Here is a 24,125-nt window from a genome sequence, read left to right as displayed (position 1 = left end):
GAAGTAGCCTATGAGCAGGCGCGGTGTAGCTTACTAATGTAAATAAATAAAAATGTTTAATAAAAAAGTATTGCACTCGTATAGTTTTTTTGGTTGTTTTTTTCATCAAAACCGATTATGTTTATCAGTGGTTGTATATCAGGCAGGGACACGTTTGTGTGCATTTTGTTTTGTAATTTCACCGGAATGAATAGAGTCTCCACAACGGATTGAAACGCGCGTCCGAGTGAAGACCACAAGAGAACACAGTATCCGCGCCACTGATCGCAGCAGCAACGACTACTTTGATCACATGATTTCAAAAACAAAACATTTCAGCGCTAGATCGCCTCTTATTTAACAAACGAACTAAATGAATGCTCTGCTAGTTAACTGAAGATGTTTTATTTATTTGTATTGGTATATTAGTGCCGCGAGATGTTTCAAAAGTGGTGGGGAAAATATCGACCTTAGCAAAAAGTGGTGGGGACATGTCCCACCCGCAAATTACGCCTATGTTAAAAGAACACTTGCCTGACGTTGACGTCACTTCTGTGAGTTGAGAAAAGTCAGTAAAAGTCCTGGCAGAAAGCGAAGCATATGTAGTGTGATGACGATCCGAGATCCCGCGAGATCCATGTGTTTGGCATCTTGTCCTATCTTTTAAGTCGCGCTACAGTAGTCTGAAGGAAAAAGTGCTTTATTTGTAATTTAAAATAATGGTGCTGATGATTTTTAGAGACCCCCACAGGTGTATGATTTTACTGCTTTCATGGGAGCTCATCCTCTCTCTATGGGAGCTCATCCTCTCTCTATGGGAGCTCAGCTCCAACTGGCTCCAACGTAATTCGAACCATGCTAACATCTGAAAAACAGCCTCAAATCTTTATCCCTCCTCCACCAAACTTTACAGTTGGCACAATGCAGTCAAGATAGATAACATTCTCCTGCATGGTATCCGCCAAACCCAGACTATCCCATCAGACTGCCAAACAGAGAAGCGTTTGTTTCAACAAACGTGGAATGTTTCCACAGCTCCAGAGTCCAGCGGTCCCGTGCTTTACACCACTACATCCGACGCTTGGCATTGTACTTGTGATGTGAGGCTTGCATGCAGATACTCGGCCATGGAAACCTATTCCATGAAGCTCCCGCCGCACAGTTTTTGTGCTGGTATTAATGCCAGTGGAAGTTTGGAACTCTTCAGCTATGGAATTGGCAGAGTGTTGATGAAGTTTACGCACCTCTGTGACCCTACCCTGTGACTTTACGTGGTCTTCTGCTTCATGGCTGAGTGGCTGCTGTTTCTAAATGCTTCCACTTTCAAATAATACCACTTGCAGTTGACCATGGAATATCTAGCAGGGATGAAATTTCATGAACTGACTTATCACAAAGGTGCGATAGGTATCAGCCTATTACAGTACCACGCTTGAAGGCCAGTACCCTTTTTTTCCACAAATGTTTGTAAATGACTGTGTGGATGGGTGCTTAATTTTATACACTTGTGGCAATGGGTCTGATTTGAAACTCCTGAATTCAAAAAGTATGTGCTCTCTGTCTAATTACTGAGTTCATTTCTAATTGCTGAATTAAACACTATTTGATCAGTTCAGTTATAGTATGGTAAATGCATTTAGCTGACACGTACGTTGGGTTTTAATGCTTTATGGGGATATTCCATAGACATAATGATTTTTGTACTGTACAAACTGTATATCCTATCCTCTAACCCTACCCCTAAAACTACACCTTTTTACATTTTCAGAAAACAACACTTAGTATGATTTATAAGCTGTTTTCCAAAAAAAACCATAAGCTGTTTGTGACCAAAAAAGAAAAGGATTTCGGATATTACCATCTTTTTGGGGAAGATGCGCGCGCGCGCGCAAACTCAGGTGACATAATGAAAATGTAAATAGCAAACTATAAATAGAAACCTATATAATGGTAATGCACAATAATCGTTTCATTTTGCTGTTCTTGCTTTCATGTGTCCAATAGGAGAAATAAACCCATTTAGTACTAAATAGAAAAGAGAATGACTATGAATAATAATTCAATGAATGTTCAAATGGAAGCTCTCAGACAGAATAGTCTTTGTGTTTCAGTAAGCCGTGTTATTTCAGAAGTATTGTTTTCTCTTCATTGGTGTTTTAGGTGGTTCGCTTGGGGCGAGCAGTGCCCCCGTCCCCACTTCATCCCCCAGCCAATCACGAAATTCAAGTGGAGGAGACGGCAGTGCCTTGGAGAATGGGCTCGGACCTCGTAGAGGAGCACGGTTGACAGGGTCGGAAAACTGGGAGATGATGTACAGCGACTCAGGGAATGCCTATTACAAAGAGTTAGAAGATAAATTGTCACTATGAATGATTTATACTGTGTTAATCTCTATAGACCACAAGATTTAGAGCACTAAAAACACAGCTGGTTTTACTTCAGGACCCTGATTTTACAATAGAATCAATCCAAAAATGCAGAACATAAAAGAAGATGTTTTGAAGAATTTTTCTTCTGTTCTTGTTCACTATACAATGGGGTCCAAAACAGTTTTTGCTTACAAGTGGCCCCAAAATTGGGTTCTACTTCATATTACACTAGTGACCCTTTCCTTACCTCTTCACCCTTAAACCTAACCATAACACAAAACCTGTCCCGAACTTTACCTGTACCCCAGCTCAAAAGCAGAAAAAGTGTTTTGCAATACAACATGAACACACTCAGTACATTGCCAACTATAGTAGCAGGTATACAGTAGTTAAAGACACCTAATATAAAGTGTGACCCAAATATGTTTGTTGATATTACTAAAAGTCTCTTAAATGTAAATCTGTTTTAATGCAGGTTGGGTCATATTTTTATTGACCCTGCATATCTTTGATCTTGGTTTTGAGGATGAGGGAATGTCACACAACCTGTGCTGGTTGACATCTATGTAATTTGGCTTCAACCAAGACATAGATGAATTTGCAGTACAGTATGGACTTTTTTTGCTATCTTAACTATGCACAAGTACATGATTAGCTGCTTTTTTACTGTGCTGTCCATAGAACAAGGTCATGTATATAATTAGAAACCTGCCATACATTTATTAGCAACACAATTATTTTAAGTGTGATATTTTAATTGTGTAGAACTGCTTCCAGTCATGCACAGTGGTGTTTTAAATGACAACACTGACATCTTGTGTTATGTGTTTGTCCTGCAGCCATCATCTAAAGCCATCCTCTTGGCTTAATCGCCGAACTCACAGCAGAGAGAATGTCTGTATGTCAGAATGTAAGATTCTATTCTATTCTATTCTATTCTATTCTATTCTATTCTATTCTATTCTATTCTATTCTATTCTATTCTATTCTATTGCATTGTTTCCATTAGGGTTTAAGTCATGTAACAGTTTAAGATAATATTAATTAAAATGATAAATATTTAGTATATGCACTGTATAAAAGTGTTAGTCCACACTTTTTTATCTAGAGTTTTTATTATCTTGTAAATACACTACTTCCTGTGGTGCTTGGGGGCGACTAACCGATAGATCTGATTGAAAGACAGATGTTCATGCAGCAGTTAGGATATTTGCTTGACAGTTTGATTAAAAAAAAAGTGAGGTTACACTCTTTTGGGTGGGTATATAAAGTCTATATATAGGGCTGTCACAGTGTGATTTTTTTATGCCAAATGGTTAAAAAAAATCTCACTTTTATTCATCATTGAAGCTTAACATGCATGAAACGTCACCCATGAGCAAACCATATTTCCTTTCTAAAAAAGCTGTTCAAAAATGTTTGTAAGGTTGGCCCAATCTGGTTATTTCTTCAGTTGATCATTCAGGTAGTAAAATGTGTGTATATTTTCAAACTATCTATGTATGGAAGATTGAACATGTTCTTAACCCAAGTATAAGCCTACTGTATCATAATGATACACAATAAGGCATCAAGATTTTGCTGAAAACCTCTGTCATCTGATTGATAGTTATTTGCAAGATATTATACTATTTAGCAAGTAAAATGCCTTTTAGTATATTTCTAAAAATACCCTTCTTTAGGTCATAGTACACTTGTCTTTCTGCTGTAAAATCTATACTGATTTTATAAATTAAATGTAAGAATAACTTACTAACTATATTGTTAGTAGTATCTCAAGATGATCATTTACTGGACTGAAGCAACTTCGGTTTACTTGATTATTCATAATTTTTTTTTTTAATCATATAAAAATGTAAGGATCAGATATGATGCTTTTGAGGAATGTTAATTTGTTCATCTCTCAATCATCATTGTATTTCATTGCACCCCCCCCCACCCCCACCCCCACCCCATATATCATATTATCAGGAGTTATAGAATGATGTAAGTAATGTAAGTAATCTTCTATACTGTCATACAGAAAATCTTATTATAAGCTATCAGAATTTCATCTTACTTTTTGGCCATATAAATATCAAGAAATGCACCAAATGGCATATTTTTGCTCAGTTTGGGTCACTGAATAAGATTGATGTGTTTGTTCTTGTCGGGTATAAGATTTAAATTCTCCTAAATCATACTATATGAGTCATAAAGGCCTGATGTATCAAATATGATACCTAACAAAAAAAACGCACATGCAAACTTTTTAAAATATCTTCTTCTAAGTATTTAAGGTTACGTATCTGTTTATCTAGGCTTGAATAACATGATGTGTGATTACAAATGAGATTTTGAAGAATGTACTGGTCATTATTTCCATGAAATTACAAAGAACTGAAGACACAAACCCTTTTTAGATTGGATTAGAAATAACATTGGAAATAAGTAACATTGTTTACTTTTATGTCATTTTTTCTTTAATTGAATTCTTATGTCATGACAAGCAAATGATAACCCTCTGACCAGATAAATCATTTTAGACATTTATTTTATAAACTGTATATATATACACACACACACACACACACACACACACACACACACACACACACACACACACACACACACACACACACACACACACACACACTCAAAATAATGATAAATAAAATAAAATGCCTATAAATCATCTGAAATACCAGTATTATACTCTTTTAATAAGGAAAGAATACTAAAAGTGGACTAAGTTATTGCTTTGAAGTCTGTTTATAAGATGCAGTACATCATTGCTAACTGTAGAGGGTGGTATAAATGTAAATACTGTAGGTTATAAGGACAAGATGTCATTACAGCTTCAAAATTGCATGCTTGTTTTAGGTGGTTATGTTTTTACATTTTGTGCTGTAAAGTGCTGCATGCGAATCTGCTGTTTAACATACGCTTGAACAGTATGTGCTCAAACATGCAAATGCTTACCTCTGTCTGTACTTCTACCTCTCTTTTCCTTCAGACATTTCAAATTCATGCATTTGGCAGACACTTACAGACTTACAAAGCTACTTACAGTGCATTCAAGGTATACATTTTTGTCAGTTTGTGTGTTCCCTTGGATTTGATCCCATGATCTTAGCAGTGCTAGCATCATGTTGAGCTAGCGGGACAAAAGCTAGATTCACTTGTCTCTGGAAAAATTTCATATTTTTCTTTACCTTTCACCATTCATCTTCTGTAATGTTAATCATTGCTTCTTTTCTTTACTCTTAATGGGTTAATTTCCTAAATAATCTGTCTGTCATCATATTTAAACCTCTGACAATCTTCTTTCTCTGGTTTTGTGCTTTGTAGTAGCAGAGTTTACAGACCAGCCGGGTGAATTGAGAGGCTTCTCGGTTCACACTCGTTTGGTGAAGGGTCCACGGGGCTTCGGCTTCAACATAGTGGGAGGCAGCAGGCGGAGGGAGTTCCTGCAGATTTACAGCATCACCCCCGGCGGACCTTCAACACTTAACACAGGTAACACCTCATCTCTCTTCAGCCACCCACTGCGGTAGAGGACTATGTATTATCTATAGGTTGCTGCTCTCTTTCTCTTTCCTCTATATTACACTTTCTGTCCCACTGTGGATTATTGTTATGATTGTGTGATCCTGTAGAATGAGAGTCTCGATCTCCCTCTAATCCTAATGGCCTGCATGGAGTAATCCAGCTATCACTCACTGCCGACACACATTTACAAGTAAAATGTGACATTATGAACACGCTCTCTCTCACTTCGCTATTACACGCAGACATAGAAATATATGTATGTTCAATCTTAAATTGGTCCTGCACATCCCACAGATGCTCAATTGGATTGAGATCTGGGGAATTTGGTGGCCTGAACAACACCTTAAACTCTTTATTATGTTCCTCAAGCCATTCCTAACAATGTGTGCAGTGTGGCAGGGTGCATTATCCTGCTGAAAGAGGCCAATTCCTCCAGGGAACACCATTGTCATGAAGGGGTGTACCTGGTCTACAACAATATTTAGGTAGGTGGCACATGTAAAATTTACGTCCACATGAATGGCCGGACCCGGGGTTTCCCATCAAAACTGAGCATCACACTCCCTCCAATGGCTTGCCGCCATACCACAGTTCATCCTAGTAAATGGCACATACATACACGGCCGCCCACCTGATGTAAAAGAAAACGGGACTTATCGGACCAGGCGACCTTCTTCCACTGCTCCAAGGTCCAGTTACGAGGCTTGTGTGCCCATTGTAGATACTTTTGTTGGTGGACAGGAGTCATCATAGGCACTCAGATTGGTCTTCGGCTACGCAGCCCCATATGCAGCAGAGTGTGTTGTGACAAATTCCTCCCATAACCATCATGAATATTTTTGCCATAGTAGACCTTCTGTTGGCTCGGACCAGACGGGATAGCCTTCGTTGCCCTTTTGCATCGATGAGCCTTGGGCTCCCAACTCTCTGTCTTATTTAGTTAAATAGTGAATTGCATGCAATTTAACACGTTTCATCTCTTGCCTTTTTTCCAGCGGACATTCTGGTGTACATCAATGATACCTGTGTGCTCGGCTTCTTCCACAAAGAGGTAGTGGAAATGTTAAAAGCCATACCGGTGGGTCATACTGTGGATGTTGTAGTCCGAAGGGGCTACCCTATGCTCTATAACTCTGACGGCTGCCCGAAGATGCCCAGTTCTAGGCTAACCGCTTCCCAAGACCAGTCACTACATCTACCTCCACCAACCACCACCCAACCCCAAGCCCAGGCTCCTCTCCCATATGCACAGCTACACCTCAACCACAACGGTCCCATGTGGTCTGAATTTGAGAGGGGATCCTCAAGGAATCTCAGAGTACGGGCATCAAGGTTCAGTCTGGATGCTAATGGTAATTCACCTCCAATCGCTTCACCTCAAAGACCTCCATCATCATACCAGTACTCTAACGGGTATGGGAGTGGATTCCTGAGACCGCCACGCACTGCAAGAAGCATAAGGAGGTTACAGAGTGCAGAACTAGCCAGCCAGAGTGACAGTGAGGTGGTGTCCGCGATTGGATCACATAGGTGAAAGGATTTTTTATGTTATATTGTCACTGCTATGATCAGGGTTAGATTATAGAATACATGCTGTGAAATGTAATTTGTAACATACTTTGTTAGATTGGTTATTTTACATGTTTTAAGTATAAACAAGTGAACAAATCTGCAACTAATTCTTAACTGTACAATTATTTTCTTTTAAAGGAACACTCCACCGTTTTTTTAAATAGGGCTTATTCACTTTCTTTCCTACATTTAGATAGGTGGGCAAATGCATTTTTGTCTCAGTGCATGCATTGTTTTAGTTTGACAGGGTCGGCGATAGCTTAGCTTAGCTTAATGAATGGAATCCTTTGTTGCCAGCTAGCATGTCCTGAGTGTAAAAGTGATTTACTTTTTTTAATTTACTCTTATAAATGATTTATGATTTACTCTCATAAAATCAGCCATGTTCATCGCCATTCATGTACTGTAGGAAAAATAGCCAGCTACTATTCACGCCGGTATGTTGACGGAAGTCGTGGGATTTCATGTGTTGTGATATCTCTGCGCCCAAGTAGCAGTGCTTCGCCTGTGCTTCCCCCTAATATAGTCCCAAGTCAATATCTGCCTAGGAAATCGCCTAGTGTTAATCTGCATCGCGATTTGTACTTGTTGTGAATACGCAGGCCACAAGAAGTAATTAGGTGTTTGTTTGTTTTTTACATTTTTTTTATCACTTTTACTCAGGACATGCTAGCTGGCAACAAAGGATTCCATTCATTAAGCTAAGCTAAGCTATCGCCGACCTTGTCAAACTAAAACAATCCATGCACTGAGACAAAAATGCATTTGCCCACCTATCTAAATGTAGGAAAGAAGGTGAATAAGCCCTATTTCAAAAAACGGTGGAGTGTTCCTTTAAGGATTTTTACTGATCAAGAATTTTAGGAATATTACCCTTGTATTAAATCATCATACATTACTGTTCAAAAGGTTAGGGTGGGGAAGATTTAGAAAACAATTTTTGAAGTCTTTTATGCTCATCAAAGCTTTACGTATTAGATCAAAAATACAGTAAAAACAGTAATATTGTGAAATATTATTAGAATTTAAAATTACTTTTTAAGTTGTTTTCTTTTTAGATATTTCAAAAAGTAATTTAATACTTTGATGTTAAACCTGAATTTTTAGCAGCCATTACTCCAGTATTCAGCGTTATAGGATCCTTCAGAAAACATTCTAATATGCTGATTTGTGGGTCAAGATTTTCTTTTTATTATTATTATCAATCTATCTATGATCTGAAATAGATTTTTTCTTGCCAGACTTTATCATGTAATAGCACCTGGTATCAGGTGCATAGAAATAGAAATAGCACTTAAGCTTAGCACAAAGCTAAATGATAACATGATAATTTACACTAGTTTAACTTATGTCTGCTTCTCAATTTACTCAAAACCCAATGAGTGTATAAAGCAACTTTTTTTTTACTGATCATAGGTGGATTCTTTTCATGGAATGAGGTAGAAAATACATTATTTGTAGCTGTCTTTGCAATGCTAAAGGCTAAAGAATGTATCATATTTCAATTTTTTTGTAACAATGCATAAAAACACAGACAAACCAAATATTGCCGTAATCTTGTTTTTATTGGATACACGTTTAACCTGTCAAAGCCTTTTTGTTATGAACAGAAATTTGAAGTTCCTCAAAGACTTCAGTTTTTGTTCTTGACAGCGCCATCTGTCTACTTGGAGGAATGTAATACACATCTTAAGAGTGTTTCAATGCTGTTAAATCTAAATACTGTTTGAATCTAACTGATTTTCAGCATTTAAGTTGTTACTGTAACTGAATACAGTTACTCATATTTTGTTACTCTGTTACATGTAGTCTGTTCCTACCAACCCTGATTATGATACATTATGTCTGAGTTGCTTTGCCTGACCACATGGTCTTTCTCTTTTTATCTTCACAGGGCCTCGTTTATCCGTAACCACAACAACAACTCTCTCTCCACTCCGCCACCTCTCCGCCAGTACTCCTTCAAATCTTCTGAGAGTGACCTTTCATCAAGTACTCCACCGCCCATATCTCGATTGCCCCTACCCCACACAGAACTAAGTCCGGGTCCCGTCCCTTACTCTCCTGGAGGAGGAAGGCGCTACTCCCATCTCCGTAAACCACAAAATACACTGCTAACCCCACCTAGCAGCGCCCATTCAGACGGGCCTTACTTCACCTTCAACGGCACAGCCAGTGCCAGCAGCGGCAGCCCGAACAGCATTCCTTCACCTGGAGCCATGAGCGCTGTGATTGGCAGTGGAGTTGGAGGAATGGCGGGAAGTGGGGAATTAGTCCCTGTTGCCTTGGCTAAATGCGAGAGAGGCAGCAATATGGGGTTCAGTGTGACGGCAGGAGGTCATGGAGGCAGACAGACCCTTGTAAAGAAAGTCTGGGACCACAGACAGTGTAATGGGCTGCAGTCTGGAGATGCCATTGTGAAGATCAATGGAGCAGATGTACAAAGTCTCAGCTTTGCACAGGTAGAAAAAGAGCTGATGATATTCAGCTTTTTTGTTGTTGTTGTAATGGTGTACAATTATTATAAATATATATATATATATATATATATATTCTTTTTGTTTATTATTCAAGGTCCAAAGGATTTTGCAAGAACACACTAAAAAAGGGGAGGTTATTCTTCTGGTTTACAGAGGGGGTAAGTTATATGTTCACTCATTACATTACAGTGTTCACATTGAAAATATATTTTTTCCCCCATTTATACTTTCAAATAAACAAAGCTTTAGGATTAAGAATTATGTAAAATGTCTAAGAAATAGTTTAGATTCTGCACTATTTATAGGTCAATAATCATGTGATAAATTTGGAATATTTTCAAATAATTCTCCATAACACTATCCTCAGTAGATGTGATGTAGAAATTGTTGCCACTACCAGTTATTTATATTTTGAATATATATTGGATGAATAAAAACCTTACGGGCTCTGTTATTTTATTTTATTTTATAATGAAGACATACAAAGCTTTTCTGCAATAGATAAAATACCTTTACCTTTATTTTATTTAAGAGCCACGTGTATCGGCCAATACTGATATATCATGCATACCTGCATCATGCATAAAAGTTTGCTCAAACTTTTGGATTTCATGCAGCTCGAGTCATGCTGTCAGGGTGCAAACCAAATAAATAGACAATCAGATGTTTGTTCATTTTTCAATTCAACTTTCAGACTTTAAACCCTACTGTTTGTAAAAAAATGTTTTAAATAAAGTGGGATTTTTAGATTGCCAAAAATCCATAACAATTGTGTAGTCTTCATCCCCATTCATCAAATATTAATAATTCTGTCCTTTCGTTGTAGGCACCTCACATTTCTCCAATTCCCCTAATTCTGTGCGACGACTAACTCCTCCCCCTCCTCGGTCCGCCTCTGACTCTGAAGTCCCTCTTATTGACTCTGTGCCATTATCGCGTAACTCTCTTACTCCACCCTCTCCAGCGCTGGTGCGCTCCTCATTGGTCCAGAGCACCAGCTTCCTGGATTCTGTACCTGTCACTCTCACGCTTGAGCCACGTGATTGGATGAGTTTGGAGGAAGGAGGGACGGTGCTCAGTCCCAGAGTAAGAACAGAGCAGAAAGAACAGCCTGTGCTGCGAGGGTATGAGGTGGAGCTGAAGAGGAAGCCAGGCGAAGGCTTTGGATTTGTTATCGCCTCTCAGGATGTGGAAAATGTCAAAGGTGAGTATTTGTAATGGACCAACACCATGCAATATCCTGCAAGTGCACAATGATCACCATTTAATGCGAGATATATATATTTGATGCAAGCTTTTTATCGAACAACTAAGTTAGGATTAACTTAGTTTAAAAGAGTATTTTGCTCATACAGGGGATGAAGGTTTGAGTCCAGACTGATCATTTTGTCCTCCTGAATAACTGTCCTCTCTAATCAAGTCAAGTCAAGTCATGTCAAGTGAGATATAGGGCCCTATCATACACCCGGCGCAATGCTGTGCCAGGCTCGACGCAAGTGTTTTTTGCTAGTTTCAGCCTGACGCAGTTATCATTTTCATTGTTTAAATAGCAAATGCATTTGCGCCCATTTGTGCGCCCATGGGCAGGCTGGTCTGAAAACAAGGACCTGAAACCTGGACTAAAGTCAATAGCGCAAAGTTTTTTTTTTTTGTTATTTAAAGAGCGCGTTAGTAATATGCGCCTATAGGCTGGTCCACAACGTGCGTACACTTTGTCCCATAGATGGTTTGCTCGCATGCTTTAACCTTGCACACAAGCAAATATGTTTCCTCGCTAGAGAAGCTTTCAGTTATGTGCAATGAATCCACCATGGTGCGAGCACAACTGATTTGAAAGGGAATGGGAAATGAGACTCTGATTGGTTTATTTCACGTTACACCCAAAACACACCCATTACTCATTAAGAGAATAGGGACAACCCTTTTAGACCTTGCGCACCAACCATTTTTCCCGTCGTTAAACTAGCAAAAGTGGATTCGGACACGCCCTAAGTGCACTTGCGCCGTGCGATTTAGACCATGCGCTTAGATCGTTAAAATAGGGCCCTTATTGTCTTTCTGCTATATGTAAACACAGTGGAATGAAATGTCGGTCCTCAAAGGACCGCGTTGTTACATATTTAAACAAATAAAAACATATAAAAAGTTGAAGTATAAACAAATGAACAAGTTTAAACCTACACATAGATAATCTATTGAAAAAACATAATTTTACTATATATATATTCTAACTATACATAATCACAATCTATACAAATACACTGCTCAAAAAAATTAAGGGAACACTTAAACAACACAATGTAACTCCAAGTCAATCACACTTCTGTGAAATTAAACTGTCCACTTAGGAAGCAACACTGATTGACAATCAATTTCACATGCTGTTGTGCGAATGGAATAGACGACCGGTGGAAATTATAGGCAATTAGCAAGACACCCCCAATAAAGGAGTGGTTCTGCAGGTGGTGACCACAGACCACTTCTCAGTTCCTACGCTTTCTGGCTGATGTTTTGGTCACTTTTGAATGCTGGCGGTGCTTTCACTCTAGTGGTAGCATGAGACGGAGTCTACAACCCACACAAGTGGCTCAGGTAGTGCAGCTCATCCAGGATGGCACATCAATGCGAGCTGTGGCAAGAAGGTTTGCTGTGTCTGTCAGCATAGTGTCTTCACAGATGAAAGCAGGCAGCAGAACGTTGTCCATGGCGTCTCCAGACTCTGTCACGTCTGTCACATGTGCTCAGTGTGAACCTGCTTTCATCTGTGAAGAGCACAGGGCGCCAGTGGCGAATTTGCCAATCTTGGTGTTCTCTGGCAAATGCCAAACGTCCTGCACGGTGTTGGGCTGTAAGCACAACCCCCACCTGTGGACGTCGGGCCCTCATACCACCCTCATGGAGTCTGTTTCTGACCGTTTGAGCAGACACATGCACATTTGTGGCCTACTGGAGGTCATTTTGCAGGGCTCTGGCAGTGTTCCTCCTGCTCCTCCTTGCACAAAGGCGGAGGTAGCGGTCCTGCTGCTGGGTTGTTGCCCTCCTACGGCTTCCTCCACGTCTCCTGATGTACTGGCCTGTCTCCTGGTAGCGCCTCCATGCTCTGGACACTATCCTGACAGACACAGCAAACCTTCTTGCCACAGCTCGCATTGATGTGCCATTCTGGATGAGCTGCACTACCTGAGCCACTTGTGTGGGTTGTAGACTCCGTCTCATGCTACCACTAGAGTGAAAGCACCGCCAGCATTCAAAAGTGACCAAAACATCAGCCAGAAAGCATAGGAACTGAGAAGTGGTCTGTGGTCACCACCTGCAGAACCACTCCTTTATTGGGGGTGTCTTGCTAATTGCCTATAATTTCCACCGGTCGTCTATTCCATTCGCACAACAGCATGTGAAATTGATTGTCAATCAGTGTTGCTTCCTAAGTGGACAGTTTGATTTCACAGAAGTGTGATTGACTTGGAGTTACATTGTGTTGTTTAAGTGTTCCCTTAATTTTTTTGAGCAGTGTACTTTACATAAACTGTACATATACCCTGGGCATATCATTTGAATTTCACTTGTAACAACAAGTAGTACAGTGGTGCAAAAAGAGACATTCAGGGAAAACAGCACAACTCAGTGCAAGGTGAGTCTGTAGTGTATGTACACATGTAGACATATGTATTATCCTGGTGAGTCTGGGTAGCAGTGAGGATGTTAAAGTGTCCAGGGCACATAGATTATTTAATGTGTTTTTTAGATTGTTCCGTTGACAAAACACTGCACAAGCAACAGAAAACATCTCCATACTGAGTTACTCTTACAAAGAAAATTAACAACAGCTGACAAGTTCCACTCAAGATGTCATACTAATTGGTTAAAAGGTTAATGATCAAAATGAAACAATCACCCAATCAGAAACATCCTCATCAAATTGCCATTATCATTGGCATGTTTTAGCCATTTCTACATCATAAAGAAGACAGTGATGCAGCTGGTCAGCAAACTCTGAATGGTGGCCCTGTAGAATGTGGTGAGGATGGGTGGGGGGAGACTTGCTCTTTTCAGCCAGCGCAGGAAGTGATGTGGTGTTCGGGGTCCAGTTGAGATGCTGTGATGTGTCACCCCCAAAGTGTTATGTTCAGTAATAATTAACAAAGACTTTAAAGCTAGAGTGTGCAGCTTCATAGAGGCTAGCAATAGCAAGCTAGCTAGCTTTGAAAGCATAAGATCTCACCCTCCCTTCAGAGCGCTCTCCAAATCTCGCTTACTCCAAAACACATGAACACACACAGCAAAGAGTCTGCAAAGCGTCACGAGAGACTGTGTTAAATTACTTGATGTCTCAAAACAAATAACTTTACAATAATAATGAACGTAAACAACTTACAGAGCTTGGACTTGTACCACCTGACTGCTGCAGATTTATTTTGGCGTTGATAGTGTTGACATAGAAACACATAAATGCGAGTCTGAGCATGTGAACAGCTCTGAGTGGAACGTCACGGGTTGCCATCTCTTAATTACGGAAATTATGATGTTATGAACGCAGCATAAGCTCATTGTTTTGGTTCAGGAGGAACTGTGAAAGGCTGCTGTTTGTTTGCGGCACTCTGTGACCGTGTGTCTTCAACTCTGCATAACCTCATGAAATGCACTGATGATGTGTCGGACTAATGCAGTAATTTTTTTGGTCCTGAGACTTCCACAGAAGAGATATGTTAACTATTCAATATGTAAACCACTTCTATTATTGATTGCTATCAGGATGTGAAGAGAGTGTCAACCAGTATAATAAGTGTGTATGAAAAACATTGCCTACCCTACCTTTAACTCAGATTGAGTTGGTGTACTTGTGCATAGCTCTATTATTTTGGGTGTCTTCAACCCATTCCTTATTTAAATTGTTCTTGTAAAATTCTTTCACTATTGTTCAAAATAAGCAATTAATAGTAATGCTGTTATTCAGCTAGGATGCAACAAATCTTAAAGGGATAGTTCACTTTGAAATAAATTTTTGATATGTTTTAGCTTACCTCAAGGGCATCCAAGATGTAGGTGTCTTTGTTTCCGCAGTAGTTTCAATTTTGATATTTTTAGGTCAAACCGTTCTTGTCTGTCAGTCATATAATGCAGGTCTATGGTCTCTGTCTCAAAACACAAGCACAGAGTCCAAATTAAAAACAATTCCCCACGTCCAAATGAAACAATTCCCCATCATAAGTACACATTGATGGCCTAAGACACGAAACGAGCGGTTTGTGTGAGAAAACGAACAGTATTTATATCGTTGTTATCTCTTGAAAACAGCACACGTCCAAATGATCTGACGGCGCGGGCAGGTATAGATATATACATAGATGTCGCCTTGGCTACGGTTTCGTTCCAATGAACTGCAGTAGCGAAGGCGACATCTAGTGTATACATCTATACCCGCCAGCGGGCGGGTATAGATATATACACTAGATGTCGCTTGGCTACGGTTTCGTTCCAATGAACTGCAGTAGCCAAGGCGACATCTATGTATATATCTATACCCGCACGCGCCGTCAGATCATTTGGACGTGTGCTGTTTTCAAGCGATAACAACGATATAAATACTGTTCGTTTTCTCACACAAACCGCTCGTTTCGTGTCTTAGGCCATCAATGTGTACTTATGATGGGGAATTGTTTCATTTGGACGATGGGGAATTGTTTTAATTTGGACTCTGTGCTTGTGTTTTGAGCCAGTGACCATTGACATGCATTATATGACTGACAGACAAGAACGGTTTGACCTAAAAATATCAAAATTGAAACTACTGCGGAAACAAAGACACCTACATCTTGGATGCCCTTGAGGTAAGCTAAAACATATCAAAAATTAATTTCAAAGTGAACTATCCCTTTAAAGACGTTTACAGTTTTATAAAATATTTCTATTTCAAATATAATTCAAAAATATTACGCAGCACAACTATTTTCAACATGGATAATAATAAGAAATATTTCTTGAGCACCAAATCAGCAAATTTGAATGATTTCTGAAGGATCCTGTGACGCTGAAGACTGGAGTAATGATGCTGAAAATTCAGCTTTGCCTCTACAGGAATAAATTACATTTTAAAATATAAACAGAAAAAAAGCTATTTTAAATTGTAGTCATATTTTCAAAATATCTATTTAACAGTATTTGTAATTGGGAATTGACAAACTTTCTATATTAATGAAGCTCCATGGAGTTTCATGCTATTTAATGTTTTTGGTTAAAAATACTTTACAGTACTCAATACTTTGCGTGTTATTCATTTAAAGCAGCCACAAACTGTGTTTGGTGCATAATGGGGCTTATTTAGTGGCAGCTGTATTAAGTTGCCTGACTGACAGTGAGACAGAGGCCTGCCAACACTGAGGCCTGCCAACAGTCAGGCCCAGATACACGCACCCCTCCTTCACCCTCCCACTCTCCCCTACCTAAGCCCACAATGACCTCATTTTGCTCAGTGTTCCTTTGGTTTTTATTGAGGCCATGGCATCACTAAAGCATGAGCATCTAAAAAAGTGCCTGTCCCCAATGTCACAGCTGTTTCCATGTATATCAATGTCTTAGACGCTTCTCTTCTGTATGACTTGATTTCATAATCTTTTTGAGGTGAATGTGCTGTCTTGGTGTTTTACACAACCTCAGAGGCTAAATTAGAGTCAAAGTTTATATTTGAGATTATGACAGTATTATGAATGAGATTATATTTGATAATATATATGACAATTTTTTACATTTTATAATTCTATAGTTTGATTGTAGTGCCATTCACATTCACTAGCCTATTGGTTAGTTTGTGTTTGCAGTTATGTTAAGCTATTGTTCTCAGATTGGCAATGCTAGATCAAGTCTGGCTCATATAATTGATCCTGTTCCTTCTCCCAGGCATTTGGAAAATAGCCCAAAAAAAAAAAAATGAGTTGCTTATTTGTGTTCCTACACATGTACCGTACATTAATGGCTGGCAATTAAAGGCTCAGTATGGAGATAAAAGAGAGTTTGCCTTGAGACTGTGATGCCTGATGAAACACTGGTGTGTGTGTTTGTGTGTACAGCTGATGACTGTAGAGTTATATAAAATTCAGGGATGGTGTCGATACAAGAAATGTCAGGGAAGACACTGTGAATTATAAAAAGAGAAAGAATGATGTCAGCAAGCAAACCATGGGAGTTACAGATCAATGAATCAATAGGAGCGGTTATCCTAGTTTTGCCACTGCCATTGGATCTCTTAAAGGGACAGTTCACACAAAAATTGTTATTCACTTTTATGATTTTTCCAAACCCAGATGACTTGTTTCTGAGGTGAAACACAAAAAGTTCAAGTGCTGTGGCCATACAAAAACTTTGACGGACGGATAGATTTTAAAGTTTAGTTATTAATTAAGTGTTTCCCTTAGCTGAATCTCTATTTGTGAGTGAATAACGAAATAAAATTTTGTTGTATTTGTCACTTAAATTATAACATGGCTTCGGAAGATTTGCAATATGGAGTACACAAATATCGTGTTTACACTAAAAACCGACAACCGTTACAATTTGTAACAGTATATTTCATTAAATGATATGACAATTTAATCTACTGCATCAAATGTACTGATAACCACCATGATAAAACACAGGGTCATACACACAAAGTTGCAACACCATCAGGGTAACACACAACACTATAATAATACAATAAACATACACTAAATAACAAATGTAACATAAAACTCTCTAATGTACATTACTGATAACCAAAATTTGAAGAAACAAAATTATTTATAAAATATAATCATATGTATCATTTCACACAGGGGCTGCTGAGAATGTCCTTTTACTGTTTACTGTAAATTGTCAGCTGAACTCCTTAGTTCCTTAGTAATAAAATATTTACTTGAAGTTCTTTTTCAATAAAAAAATAACTGTAATCTGATTACGAGAGTTTAAAAAACGTAATCTAATCTAATTAGAAGTAGGCTAATTTTTTACATGTAATCAGTTACAACCCAGCTCTGCAGACTAAGCAGTTATTTCATAAAATTTCATCTTTTCATTTGATAATCACACTGTGTCTGCTGTATCACGATTATCATACAGACCCATTTATTTATTTTAATTTTACATGTGGTATAATTAATTATTAGCTTTCTAGCAATTCATGAACCTCCTGTAGTTCCCATATATATTTATAAAATCACCTTTTTGTGTTCCACATAAGAAAAAAGTCATGCAGGTTTGAAATGACACAAGGATGGAAATGTTTTTTTGCCGAATTATCCCTATAATTACATGAACTATTTTCTATTTTATGTTGCACCAGTGTTGTCATATGCTCATTGCACTGATACAGCATTAATTTCAATCCCTCAAATGCTTTTTATTGGCATGACCAGCATGCATCAGCAATCCTAAACTCAGATTACACACATACTGTATGTGCATGTAGGTCTCTCTCTCTCTCTCTCTCTCTCTCTCTCTCTCTCTCCCTCCCTCCCTCCCTTCCCCTGATCGGCACCCCCGCTCTGCAGTGGTCCAAGGATTAAATCGTTCATCTCGTTCGCTCTCTTATCGCCCCTCCTCTTATCTCCATCTCTCTGTCTTTATTCCCTCCTTTTCTCTGCCTGTCCACCTCCCTCCCTTCCTCCCGCTCATCTCATTCACCGACTCCAGATGCCAAAGGAAAATGAACCCGCTACAGTAAGCAGTTCGCTCGCACAGCGATACAGAGGCTCGTTCTGTTTTGTTCTCTTCAGTTGTTTGTTTATGCCCTCCATTAGTTTTCTCATTATGACCCTTCCGCGTGATCGCTCTCACATGTGTGGGGATTTAAACGGAGTGTGATCCGGGATCGGGACCCTGCCTCCACACACACACATTAACACACACACACACACACACACACACCAAGCCATGCTGGAGAGACTGCAGTCTGCCTTGAAAAGTGTGAAGGACTCCAAACGTAAATATTTTTTTCCTCTTACTTGATTTCATCCCTTATTTCTTAAAAAGACAAACAGCTAGCTGTCATATTACTGTTGTGAGAATGTCAGTGCTGATGCAGAGTGTTTTAAATGGGAGAGACATGTAGTGCTTTACTATTATGTGGTTTTAATAGGCTCTATGGCCTGTTAATTTGAACTGTTATGACGGATAATATCTGCAGTGCGTTTATACATGTTTTGGTATAGATATGCGGATATATGCTGAGGAATAATTTATACAGTTTGTTACTGTATACAAATATCTTTCGCTAGTATAAACACTATTAAAATCATTGGAAACCCCCCTAAAAGAAAAACAAAGTTTTGTGTGTAAAAATCTGATCTTTACAGTATGTATAGAAACTAATTACACAAATTATTTTATGGTTGTTTTGTAACATCTCTCTGTGTTTTTGACCTTTCAAAATTAGTTTGGGTGACTTTTGCTGTCAAAAAACAGTTCTTATTTCACAAAGTCTGACTGAAACATCCCTAGACCACAAAATACACACACACACACATTGGGGGTTTATGGGGTCATTCCATAGACATAATGATTTTTATACTGTATAAACTGTATTTTCCACCCCCTGACCCTACCTATCACAGAAAACGTTCTGCTTTTTTTAGATTTTCAAAAAAACATCACAACACACACACAAACACACGTTGGGGTTTTATGGGGACATTCCATAGACATCATGATTTTTATACTGCACAAACTGTATATTCTACCCCCTAAACCTAAAACTCTGCTTTTTTTTTTAGATAAAAAAAAAAAAGAGTATGATTTATTAGCTGTTTTCCTCCTGGGGACTGAAAATGTCCCCACAAGGACACAGATTTTGGATATTGCCATCCTTGTGGGGACATTTTGTCCTCATAACACAGGGTTTACCTGGAACACACACACCTATTATTGTGACAGTGCAAAAGCCCACTGCGTTCTCTGCTCTTGGCTTCAGATACAGCAGTACTGCATTGTACCTAAATCAATTGCACATCTGCAGATATCCTCTATTCAATAACTAGCAAGATAAGCAAGATATTATCTTCATCTCATTCATACCGGTTCGTATTCATACATCTGCTTCAGTTGTGATATATTTTAGACAATCATTGCAGTAACTGAATGCTGAGGCTTGTCATCTTTAATTACGTTTTGTAATTATTGGCTCATTCCTCATATGAATTTGATGAGTAATGTATTTTCCTGACAGACTTTTTTTCCAATCAGTTGAAGCTGCTGTTTGCTAACTCTGTCAGAAGTGCTTGTGTGTTTCTTACAAGTTCTGCACATATTCTATTTGATTTGTAGTGTTTAAGTGGTTGTTAAATGTGTTGTTAAATTATTGTTGCACTGAAATTCTAAATATTATAGAAGTAAAATGAATTAGTAAAATAGAGTTTTATGCCATCGAAAACACCCATAGCTATTTACAGCATTGTTAGTTATTTTTATTAACAGTTGTCACTATTTATACAGTCATAACTAGTCAATTTGATACTGTATTGGGAAAAGCTATACTGCTGCAGTGCAACACAAGTTCATAATGAGCATCACACACTCTTTCTGTGTCTTTCTCTTGTCCCGCTCAGTCTCTCTCTTGTATTTTAGTATGCAGCGCTGGTCTTCTGAAGTGAATGGTGTAAGAGTGCCAGCCAGTGCATTTCAGCAGCTGTGGAGCACTTTTATTATTGAGATGAAGACTGTACAAAGACTGCTATTATATTACAAACTTTCATCATCATGTTACTTAAAAGACGCACTGTTTGTATCACTGTGCTCATCTGTTTGTTCTAGACAGACTGTCTGTCTGGATTTTACAGCAACTCTTTCTGCAGGTTACACCAGTAGGTGGCAACAAGTGACTATCTATGAGTAAGTGAGTCACTGAATCATTCATTCAACTGATTCATTCAAAACACTGGATCATTCAGAAACCAAATAAGTAACTGTATTATGAGTGAGCCCATTTCACACAGTAATCCCAGTAAATTACCGTAAAATTACCGCTATTCAGGCTTTTTACCATTAAGAGACCATTCACACTTCAGCACCAAAATACCGGTAACTAAATTCAGTGATGTCAGACATCGGAAATAATCTTTAAACGTTGCGCCATTGTCTTCATCCGCCCACACGTGGAGAACCCCTTTAGTTTCACTATCTGTTCAATTTGATAACATTTTTTGACTTCTGAGTGACAGGCGTAAGGGGATGATCACACAGAATGTGTTTTATCACACAGAATGTGTTTTTTGCTCTTAAAAACACGAGACATGCATAATAGTATTCAACTGCAGAGCCGCAGCGCTGATGAATGGAAAAGAAGGCTTTGTCTTGAGCGTGACACTGAAAAAGCTGCAAAACACGGCACAATAGTCAAAGATGTTCATCTAGTGCATATTTACATAGAAAAACTATTAAAAAGAAGCAGAGCTTACTGTAAACAGCGCAGAGTAATTGTGTCATTTCCATAAGAATTTTATGATTTGCTCAAAGCAGACTTCTTACGTCAGTGCATTCTGATTTTGTACATGCTCATACCGGTAATCTTCATTCTTTGTTCACACACAGCATCGTACCGGTAATTTACTGCTAATGTTACTACTTGTCATACTATAAAATGTCCGAACCGGTATTTCTAAAAATGCCCTGTTCACACATGATCTCTTATCAGTACTTTACCGGTAATTTTACCAGTAAAGACCGTATGCGTGAAAGGGGCTATTGAATTATTCACTCAGTCGATTTGTTTGAAAAACACAAATTCACTCTGAAACTCCACTACTGTGTATTGCTTGTTCGACTCAACGGGTTATTCTGTTTTGACTTTGGGAACTATTTAGGTGCAAAGACAAACTAACTACCCTAGTGAAAAATAAATATACTAACATTATGAAGCAATTTTATGCTAAGTATACTAAAAATACATGTATATATCCATGTACTTAATAATAATACCCTGCAACTGTTCTTTTAATTGACTAAATTGGTGTTCTTAAACTATTTTTTGTTCTCAATCCACTTTAGTTATCCGGAAATTGTGCTGAGGTCCAACTAGAGATATACTTAAGTATATTTGACTGTTCTAAATGCAAGTATACTTTAGGTACACTTTAAATATCTTTCATTTAAAGACGGATATTATACAGAAATAATACTATCCTTACTAATAGTGATAATAAACACACTTTAGGCTTAATATTAAGACGTGCAATATAGTTTCGCTTAGTATGAAATAAATGTATTTTAAATGCATTTTGGTATAGTTTTTTTTCACTAGGGTAGCAATATCTAAATTTTGTCTACAATTGCTTAAATGTTATGTCTACAGTTGCTCAATATTAACTTTTTGTTGTTTTACTGTGTATAAAAGCACACTCACAATCATGCTGTTGGTCTGAATTTCAGCACGGCTATGATTGCCTACGGCCTCGTGTCTACAGCCAAATCAAGCGTTTGATTTGACAGAAATCTGTATAGTGCAGAAAGAGTAATCAATATTTTTGCTCTATTTTCCTGGAACATTATAGATTTCACATATGTATATTTGCTAAAAATGAATTGTATCTCTGTTTTGGAGTACATTAGTGTTTATGCAGATGGCTTCAAAGCTTACAGCCAGGTCTGTTAAAATATTATGTATGTGAATAAGAAGTGTCTTGTGCTGTTCACATGGTTCAGCTTAACTCCATAACTTACTGCCTGTTTGAAGGTGGTCCAGTGTTTTCCAGCATATCAAGACTAAGTGTACTCGTCTATGTGTCTTACATTCTGTCCCATTTGTCGGCATTAGTGTGGGAAAGCACGTGACTTGAACAATACTTCAAGCTCAATATTATTACACGGTTTTCAGCTATCAAAGAAGGTCTTGACAGCATTATTCATATTTCATTCAAAACAAAATTATGTAATCATTTACTCACCCTCATGTAATTTCAAACCTGGCTTTCTTTCTTCTGTGAAACATGAAAAAATATATTTTGAAGAATGTTGGTGATCAAACAGTTTTGGTTACTATTGACTCCCGTTGTGTGGACAGAAAAAGACATACAATTTTCAAAATATATTTATGTTCCACAGAAGAAAGAATGTTATATAGATTTGACATGAGGGTGAGTAAATTATTTAGTTTTCATTTTTGGGTAAACTATCTCAGGTTAAGCTGAACTGTGTGATAAAATAGTTTCTCCTATCCCAGTTTAATGTGCTCAGACATGTATAAGTAAGCAGTTTGTAGGATGATTTCATTTTGGTTTGGGACGGGACAATCTGTTTGTATGAGCAATGGCAGGAGTGTTTGAGAAGCCTGTTTGAAAGCAGTTATGTCTGCAAATCAGAAATTACACACTTCCTCTTCAGTCAAGAAGTCTCATCATAACAAATACACCCTTCACCTTTAAAATGCTATAAAACCAACAATTACCCGATGCATGCATTATTTATTATTCATAAATGCAACATGATACATGATTTAAATTTAATTACTGTAAATGAATGATAGTTTGACCCTCGCAGATGCAAACGATGTGCATAATTTAAATCTACTTAAGAAAACATCTGTTGCAATTTGTGCATCGTCTGATGACTTTACCATCAGCAGGTTATCCTCATCTAGTTTTATTTTTTATTTTTTTATGTTCACAAACTCCATGTGGTGAGCCAAATGACCAAATATGAGTAACAATGAATCACGATGTCTTGATGTTTTTGTGCCTGGTGTCATTTTGCTAAGAGACGATGACTTGCGCTATTTATTATAACATATTTACTGAAAAACAGCTAAATAAACCGATTGTCACGAGGATGCAGTCTATATGTTATTTAAGATACTTTAAAAACACAGTTTAATGGCTGGTAAGAAACATTTATAGTTGTTCAATTTTCCCAATTCGCTCGCCATTGGCATTGACATCAAAAAGTGAATGTTTGAACCCTGACTGTAATTTGTTTACAGCTGAATGAGTTTGTGCTCTAGAGAGTAGCAAAGGATGGGGGATGGAGGTATTGGATGGAGAGGTAATGTAAAGAAATGAGAGGAAAAAGAAGTGACAGCTGATATGAGGGGGAAGAAGATGAAGGGTAAGAAATAAAGATGCAGGAGAGGTCGAACAGATGAAAGATGAAAAAGTTTTAAGAGGTTAAAGGTGGCTTATGTTTCACGAACGTTGTCTTGGCAACAATGATTCCGAACCAATGTAAATGTGGTCTG

The 24,125-nt window shown here is 38.2% G+C and overlaps 1 protein-coding gene across 3 annotated transcripts in view; it reads left to right on the top strand.

The window, feature by feature from the left end:
* Window positions 1-24,125, top strand: part of magixb (MAGI family member, X-linked b) — a 91,319-nt gene that overhangs the window by 53,759 nt on the left and 13,435 nt on the right. For all 3 annotated transcript variants that reach the window (XM_084389154.1, XM_084389156.1, XM_084389155.1), the window contains exons 6-13: window positions 2,140-2,323; window positions 3,188-3,258; window positions 5,344-5,409; window positions 5,679-5,846; window positions 6,875-7,409; window positions 9,346-9,913; window positions 10,026-10,089; window positions 10,758-11,135. In XM_084389154.1, the coding sequence (XP_084245280.1) occupies window positions 2,140-2,323; window positions 3,188-3,258; window positions 5,344-5,409; window positions 5,679-5,846; window positions 6,875-7,409; window positions 9,346-9,913; window positions 10,026-10,089; window positions 10,758-11,135 (2,034 nt within the window). The remainder of the gene's footprint in view (window positions 1-2,139; window positions 2,324-3,187; window positions 3,259-5,343; window positions 5,410-5,678; window positions 5,847-6,874; window positions 7,410-9,345; window positions 9,914-10,025; window positions 10,090-10,757; window positions 11,136-24,125) is intronic.

Source organism: Rutilus rutilus (genome assembly GCF_951802725.1).
Source record: "Rutilus rutilus genome assembly, chromosome: 19".
NCBI classification, from domain to species: domain Eukaryota; kingdom Metazoa; phylum Chordata; class Actinopteri; order Cypriniformes; family Leuciscidae; genus Rutilus; species Rutilus rutilus.
This window is presented reverse-complemented; position numbering and strand designations above follow the sequence as displayed.